The 8744-nt window shown below is 26.4% G+C and overlaps 2 protein-coding genes across 3 annotated transcripts in view; one reads left to right on the top strand and one right to left on the bottom strand.

Annotated features, from left to right (window-relative positions):
- Positions 1-976: 976 nt before the first annotated feature.
- LOC126907755 (alpha-tocopherol transfer protein-like) lies at positions 977-7934 on the top strand. Of its 2 annotated transcripts, none has more exons than XM_050689342.1 (9): positions 977-1106; positions 4887-5155; positions 5702-5861; positions 5943-6093; positions 6141-6150; positions 6234-6328; positions 6402-6512; positions 7464-7557; positions 7636-7934. In XM_050689342.1, the coding sequence occupies exons 2-9, from the start codon at positions 4978-4980 to the stop codon at positions 7788-7790; spliced, it is 954 nt and encodes a 317-aa protein (XP_050545299.1). In that variant the 5' UTR covers positions 977-1106; positions 4887-4977; the 3' UTR covers positions 7791-7934. The 2 variants fall into 2 exon arrangements, with proteins under 2 accessions (XP_050545299.1, XP_050545298.1); XM_050689341.1 differs by having other exon boundaries at positions 6402-6518.
- LOC126907761 (low-density lipoprotein receptor-related protein 2-like) overlaps positions 7916-8744 on the bottom strand; it is a 41798-nt gene continuing 40969 nt past the window's right edge. Inside the window, exon 48 of the mRNA XM_050689351.1 lies at positions 7916-8688. Within this exon, the coding sequence (XP_050545308.1) occupies positions 8383-8688 (306 nt within the window). The 3' untranslated portion in view covers positions 7916-8382. The remainder of the gene's footprint in view (positions 8689-8744) is intronic.

Below are 8744 nucleotides of genomic sequence, written 5' to 3'. Positions count from 1 at the left end.
ATTTATAGAGGAGATTGTAGTATGTTGACGATTGAGGCAAGGTGATTATGATTACTACTTTCATTAAAAGATTTAATTAAAGCTTAAGAGTGTCAATTTATTCTAGCCTCCACTATATCATGGTACAATATTGATGATTTAGAAATTTTCTTCTTGAATTAACAATAATAATCTTTATTGTCTGTATAACATCGTAAAAAAAAATGTTAAGTACTATTTTACATATTAGAAAATAAAAAATAATTCTTAACCTTAATCGTTTTGATGCAGAATTACAGACTTAACAGACTTTTATCGGAACACTTTTTAAAATCATCATTATTTAAGTTATTTTAAAAGGTTTCATTTGAAAAAATTTTTAGATTTTTTTCTGAACATTTTTGAAGAGAAGTAACCAGAGTATATTTTTTTCTTGAAAAAAAAAAAATAATAATAAAAGTAAAAATCTTTTGACACTTTTTAAATAATAATTGTATTTTTTAAGTAAGAAATTCTTTAATTTAATTCCATTTAAGTTTTATTCAGTGTTTTATATTAATTGCATAGAAATGAATCATTGCTAAAAAAAACTAAATCGTATAGGTGAAATTAATAAATTTCTTAGATAATACACAATAGATACAAAATAAATTTTATTTAAAAAATTCTGTAATTCATTCAATTTGCCTTAAAATTCTAGAATGCTATTCTATTTGAGAATTTTCTCAATAATATTTTAGATGCCAAATTTTTGTTTGTGGTCTTTGATGGTATAAAATTGAAAATGTTGTCCATATATAATCTTATGTTTGATGATGAAACTTAAGGATAATATTCTCATGTAATACTACATTGTTACTGTCATGTATCAATCTTATGTACGTAACATAGTTTAACATTGTAATTATGATAACCATGTCCATACCTGTAAGAGCTGATATCATGGCCCATTGATTTTTATGGAAAGGGAACAGAGTGACACGCGTTTGCAATAGAAAGGGAGAAGTAAATACTAGTAGGTCGTCCAAATTGTTTTCTTTTCACCGCTTACTTCTAAACCTGCAGCCAATCGGTTAGGAATCGCATCGACGACGACGACGACGACATCGTCTGCTGCAGACAACCAGGTAAGTCATTTTTTGAATATTGTCATTTAAAATTGTGATCTAATTCTTTCCAAGTATCGAGTAACTTTTAGAGAAACTTTAAGTTTAAAAATTGTAACGAGTTCTATATATAAGTTGGAAAAGTTTTAATATTCTGAATAATAGTATTAGTAGTGAACATGAAAGAAAATAATTAAGAAGGTGGTGGACACCTACATCCAGTTTTAAAAATGTTTTCGCACATAAATTCAAAAAACATATGTGTATAATTGTACTGCTGCAGACTTCGTTATGCTTCAATGTAGGGCAATATTGAGTATTAAGTAAAAACATGACTATACGCCAGTTCAAGGCCATTAATTTGAAAGAGAAATAAATAATTTTGAAGAACTTTAAGATGAATTAGTAAAGAACTATGGTTTGGTACTATTCGTGGGATTAAATTGCTAAAACTTCATTTATAAATTTTTCTGATCATAATAACTGACAGTTATGATATAAAGTTCGTCTACTCAGTCGTTTTATCTAATAGAACATATTAAAGTGATCCTCTGGATATAGAAACAAAAAAGAGAGTGCAAATAACATGACCGTCATCATTTAAATACACGTTTTGTAGCTTCAGGTAATATTTTTGGTCGTTGATTTTTTATTTGTTGGCTTTATAAACTTTAATGTCCATACAATTTTTATTTTTAGTTAGTTCTATTAATATATATATACATTAAAATTAATGAAATATATCCTTCATTTTAGGATCATATTTAAGGTTATATAACAAAGGGGTTAATTTGTTATAATTCTTCGTGATCCAATTATATTAGTTGTATAACCTTATTTTTTACTATAATAAAATCTTCATTTTTTTATTATAGAAAGATGTCTTAGTATTTAATGGTATATTGTCCAACAAATACTATAACATAGGTGCAATTTGAAAAAATATTTGAAAGGTATAATTTAATTTCTCCCTACCTTAAAAATATTTCTTTATAGAAATACATGTAATTTTCATATACCCCGGTATTTCATATGTACCGGCACTTTTTGAGAGCCTATTGTATACAGTTTCAAACTGTTAATAAAAAACTTAATATATACCCAAGGAAATAATTGCACCAATTTTGTCATTGATGTTAGCGAAAGTAGACTTTTTTTAATCTCTTAAAGAATAGATGTTATTCGAATAAGCAAACAGCATGGAAAATTGAATGACAAGGCAAAACCAAAAGATATATGTATTAAATCATTTATACAATTTTAAGGGTACTTGTCTTTTTCAAGTATTTATGTATTTAAGGAAGTGCGTAACCTTGGAAATATAAAAACATTTATTCAAATATTGTTTACATTTCATGTAAAGTTGAAGAATGATGGAATATTATTTTTTTGTTATTGAAGTAGAATAGGCTTAGACTATATCATAAGTATAAGAGACAGTTTTCCAATAGAATGCAAATTATTTAAAAATGCATTTTTATTTCGAGTTAGATTTATTCAAATATTAAATAATTATTATTAAATGAAATACTTATTGTTAACATAGGTTTGTGGTATGAGTGGGTAGACTTTTAAAACTTTTTTTGACTGTTTTTAAACTGGAAAAAATTAATAATTATAAAAAAATAAAAAAAAAACTTAAAATAATAATATTTCCGTTGACATTTGGAACTATAAATTAACTTTAATTCGATTATGTATTCTTTCAATTTCATTTTTTTTGTTATGTAAAAATTGCAATTAAATTTGCAATTTATCTAACACCCTAGAAAATTAAGAGAAGAAAAACACGTCCAACATCCTCTTTAACTAAACAAAAATCATTTAATAAGTTTATATGTAGAGTCATTATTTCAATAATATTTAGGTGTAACATTTGAACTAACTAGTATATATAAAATGGGTAAACAAAAATCTACATTATCATCATATGATTTTAATTTCAACTTAATTGTTCAAAAATTGCATCATTGAACGCCAATCCGTCTTTGACGTTGGTCTATTCTAAACGCCCACTCCAAGTTCCGTCTAAACCGGTTTACAGTTATGCAATCTTTAGGCTCATAGTCTAACGACTTTCCTTTCATTGAATCGACCAAAAGAAAAGATTTAAATCCAGTAACCTTACTATATTGTCGACAATTGCTGTGTGCATTTAATATTTTGCTATTATATTGTGCGTCGAAAATGTTACAGCTTCATGTCAATATATTTATAGCAAACGTTATGTTCTTACAACATATAATTGCTACACGGACAATACTTGTTTCAAATTTGAGATTTTTAGACAATCAACACCATGGTAACAACTTAAACTTGAATTGTTCCTCTTGAGATTATTTTATGAAAGCATTAATATATTTTTATGATGATTTTAAATCAGTTTTATATGACTATCTGTGGGACGACGTCTTTGTCTGTAACGGCAAGTGAAAGTAAGACCACTGATACAACAATATAATTTACTGATGTGCAAACGTGTGATCGAAAATTTATCCAAATCCTATTCTAGGTAAATACACAGTTTTCCAGATTGTTGGCTTCTTTCGAAAATATTCACATATATAAACTTAGACCACTAACATCAATGGTCTATTTTTAATTATGAAATCGTTAAAAAAAAGGATACGTAGAATAACCATACAATTTGATATTCATAAGCGTTTGTTATAAGGATACTTTTATGGTCATGATGATGTATACATCTATAAGTAAAATTGAATGATAATCATGATGTGTAAAAGAGTATTATTATTCATAATTTATGAAGGATAACAAATATGAAAATATTAACCAAGGTCAAAAGGGCTCATCTTCAATTCCTAAGGANTGATAAAATCGTTAAAAAAAATAATAACTAAAACTAAACCACACAATTTGATATTCATAAACGTTTGTTATAAGGATACTTTTACGGTCATGATGATATATATATCTATAAGTAAAATTGAATGATAATCATGATGTGTAAAAGAGTGAATTATTATTCATAATTTATGAAGGATAACAAATATGAAAATATTAACCAAGGTCAAAAGGGCTCATCTTCAATTCCTAAGGATATATTTCCGCTGACGTGAGATGAATGAATTAAAATAGTATATAAAACATGCATGTATATTGTTTATATTGCAATATTGAACTAACACTCATGGAGCTAAATTTGAAGGGCAAGTAAGATGTTAATACATTATTAGGCAATAAAATCATTATTAAGAATTGTCAATTCAATTCGTGTATCAAATAAGATCTATTTGAATCATATGATAGTTTGGTTATTAATCTAAATAACAATTAGAGACGTTATTTATTCATTAACTCTGGAGTAGGTCAGATTCGTTACTAAAATATCTCAATTTACGAAAAGAAAACTGGCTTTGTTGTAATATTAATACGGTTACATGTTTAATAATCGTCCTANTTAATACGGTTACATGTTTAATAATCGTCCTAGACTATGCTTATATAACTATGGGGTAATCTTTCCGGACCAGGAAATGTACAACTCGGACCGAAGCCAGAAGCAACAGCGATGGTTACGCGAGTACTAGTCATATTAGTATACATTACACTACAGAGAACAGGACAATTTTCATAAAAATTAAGAGGTCTACAACCGTAACAAAATGATTACCTATAAGGTCTTTTGTTTGATTATTTCAAACAATAAAAAGTTAATAAGAAAATTACACTATTATATTATTGTTAACCGAAAATTGATCTACTGCTGAGAAACGCTATAAGATACTGCAATTTGCTATTATTATAATAACTTATTAAACAGTATTTTAATTTTTTCAGATACAGTCTCGAGTGTAAAACCCGAGCCACTCCTAAACAGCCAATCTACTTATCATCATCTTTTGACGTTAAAGAAAACAAAAAAGACATCATGGGAGTGGGTTACGATAGTGACGAAGAAAACACAATTGAAGAATGCCCACTAGCCGACGATCTCAAGCTAGTGGCCAAACAAGAACTACGCGAAGACGATGATATTAGAACTCACTCACTCAGAGCCATGAGAAATTGGATAAAAAAACATCCTGATATTATCAATTGTCGCACAGGTACTTCTTTATCTGAATATGTCCACATTTTTATAGAAGTAGAAAATAAATAATCGCAACAAAATTATAACACTGATTATACTGGGCAAAATATAGATATGGCTAAAATATTTTATGAGGTTAAATTTAATTTCTCCCTTCTTAAAATGATTTTTTATGAATAACAACACGTTATTATTTTGAATTTAAAGAGGGCTCGTTTAAAACTTAGGGACAAAACCCTATATACGTCAAGGATAATATTTGGTCATAAACAATGCGACTTACCTTGAAATAATATGAATAACTAAAAAAAAATTTTTTTAAATCACGAAAATAATTGTTTTAGACTGATAAAAGAAAACATGGTAATATATAGTTATTATTTGTTATTATTTATTAGTATTAAAAAATGTATTGATATTAATTTATTACAATATTAGAGACATATATTTAGTAGTATTTTTAATATTAAAAATAATTTTAGTAAACAGTAATTTATTTAAAATAAATTAATCACGATTAATTTAACTTGAAAATTAATAAATGACTTTTTACTGTTTTTAGATGCACCCTTTTTACTTAGATTTCTAAGAACAAAAAAATTCAGTGTACCAATGGCACAAGAAATGCTAGAGAGGTATTTAGTTATAAGACAATTATATCCACAATGGTATCAGAAATTAGACATAGAAGATCCCTTAATATCGGATATTATTGATAGCGGGTAAACATTTCTAATAATATTAACATTAACCTTAATTAACCAGTTGGAATTTTACTTTAATGACTATAATTTCAAATTTAGATTCCTCATACCGTTACCTGGCCGAGATGAATTCGGTAGATGTGTTCTTTTTTCATCAATTGGCCGGTTTGATCCATATAAGTACACAGCGGATGAAATGATTAGAGCATATTCCTTAATAAGTGAAAGTTTGTTGGACGATCCCGAAAATNAGCATATTCCTTAATAAGTGAAAGTTTGTTGGACGATCCCGAAAATCAAATTAAAGGTATTTAATGTTATCTTAACGTTTATTTATTTTTCATAGTGACTGACAAAAAAAATATAAAAATTATTTCATATTTATATTAGGATATAACTATACCAACGACGAATCTGGTATGTTAATGGGTCATTTAACAATTTGGTCATTCACCAACGTAAAACGTATCATTCGCATCCTACAGGCAAAAAATTTTTATCTATAAATTTTGTTTTGAAAACAAATTAACTATATTTTTGTTCAATTTGTATTTATAGAATTCAATACCAATGAGACATAAAGCATCATATTTTATCAACGTACCAAATTTTGCAGACAAATTTTTCACAATAACCGTTTCATTTTTGAGCAACAAATTAAAAAGTCGAGTAAAAGTAAAAAATATTATTATTATCTATTAATGATGAAAATTAAATTTAAAAGAGATATGCATAGATAATGGAACATTAAAAATAATGGATTTTTCACACTTGGAATAAAACTGTTGTTTTTAAACCAGGTCACAAATGACTATATTAAATAAAATATACCTAATTTCCTGAGATTTTATGATTTTCATTTTATTCAAACCATAAATCTAAGCAAATATTATACTAGAGGCATTCATTATAGATATAAAAATAGTTAATAAATTATTATATTGTACAGAGTGATCGATTTATGGTAAACTACTCGATTGTTCGCAAAATAAATACAATATTTGAAAAATAATTTCGATATTATTTTAATTACATATAATTCTTGATTTACCAGCTAATAATTATTTTTTACAAAAAACCCTTATAACTTAAAGAGGTGTCAATTTTTTTTTTTTAAATATCAACATACATATGTAATAGTTTATAAAAGAGGAAATTATCTAATTAAGAAAATGACTGGTCAATAACAAATTTTGAACCAATATTTCAGATGTTATAAACAAATTAAAGTAATGACTGAAGGTGAGGAGTAGGTATAGCTATTTTTATTACTAGCCATTTTCCTCCCTGTACTCTTCCCTTTGCCAAGGTATAAAAATGAGTGTAAATTTTAAAGGACTAGCCCAAAAGTTATAATTAATCAGTCATTATTTTAATTAGATAATTTTCTATTTTTATGAATTAATTAAATAGCCTTATTTATTATAAGGGTTAATCTTTAATAGTAATTATTAGATGATAAATCAAGAGTTACATGTAAATAAAAAAAATAAAAAATAATTTTTCTAATATTGTATTCATTTTGCGAATAATTAAGTGAGTGGTTTATGATAAACCTATCAATCTGTATAGTATTTTAATAACGTAATATAAATAACTCTTTATGATAATTTTTTTTAGTTCTTTACCGGGCAAAAAGAGCTCCAAGAATGTATTGATCCTAAATATCTCCCAAAAGAATACGGAGGTGAAATACCTTTAGCAACCATGATAGGTAAGTAAATATTTTTATGACACAATCCAACATTCAATTGGATATTTATCATTATTAAAAATCATTTTTCTCTTTTAGCTGATTTGAAAAAGAAACTTCAATCACAACGTGATAAGTTATTGGCTCTAGATGATATGAAAATCAACATCAACAGCAAAGGGAAAATTATCAGTGAATTTGATGACATACAAGAAGAACTAGTAGGATCATTTAGAAAGTTGGAAGTAGATTAAAGATGTATAGTTTTATTATTATTATGTTTGTTATCATAATATTATTTTATCTATTTTCGTGATTATATATTATAATTAGTTATGTTACTGACTTTATTTCTAACAAGATGAAATAAACATTGGGATTCAACAAGTTTCATTAAATTTTATTGTCTTATTTTTCATTAAATTACACATGATGTCTCTAGTAATAATTAAAAATGTACATAAACAAAAATATATAGTAAAATTTAAATATTATAATACACTTAACAAAAATATTATGCTCTAAATTATGATAATCGATATCACAAGTTCAAACGATTAACGCGTTTTAGTCATGGTGTAAACGAATATTATTCTATTTTAACACAATTACACCATGGTATTGGTCAGTCGCTACCAGTAAAACAAAAACTAAAAATAAAACACAGGCGATGTTATATAAACTGGCAACATTAATTTTTTTACAATAAAAAAAAAAAAAATTAAAATAAACTTGTCAAACGCTTTATTTTTAACTTCATATCATTAAAAAAACTCTCGCACCATGATAATACTTTCTTTGAGAAAAAAATAATTAATTTTTTTTGTTTGTCTTTCTTTTATTCTTTCAATCGTCAGTTTCTTCGACCAACATTTGTGTGTCTTTACCCGTATCATTCATAGCTGGTTCTAATTCTCTATGTCTACGCTGTATTTGTGGTGAAGTCTTTTGTATAATTGTTGACGGCGCAAGAATTGCAGACGCTGGTTCTTGAACAATACCTTTGGTTTTGGTAACATCCAATGGTACTTCATAAATACCGCTACCAGCATCCGATTCCAAATTACTACCGAGTGCATCATACATTGGGTTACTGAAGTCACGGTTTTTACCACTAATATCCGTCATATTATATTCTACATCCAACGGTTCCTATATTAATTAAAATAATAATTTTATTAAAATAATGATTTAAATAAATACTTTTA

This window comes from Daktulosphaira vitifoliae, unplaced genomic scaffold (genome assembly GCF_025091365.1).
Source record: "Daktulosphaira vitifoliae isolate Bord-2020 unplaced genomic scaffold, ASM2509136v1 Scaffold_5, whole genome shotgun sequence".
NCBI lineage: Eukaryota > Metazoa > Arthropoda > Insecta > Hemiptera > Phylloxeridae > Daktulosphaira > Daktulosphaira vitifoliae.
Note: the sequence above shows the minus strand (reverse complement) of the source record. Positions and strands in the feature narration are given on the sequence as shown.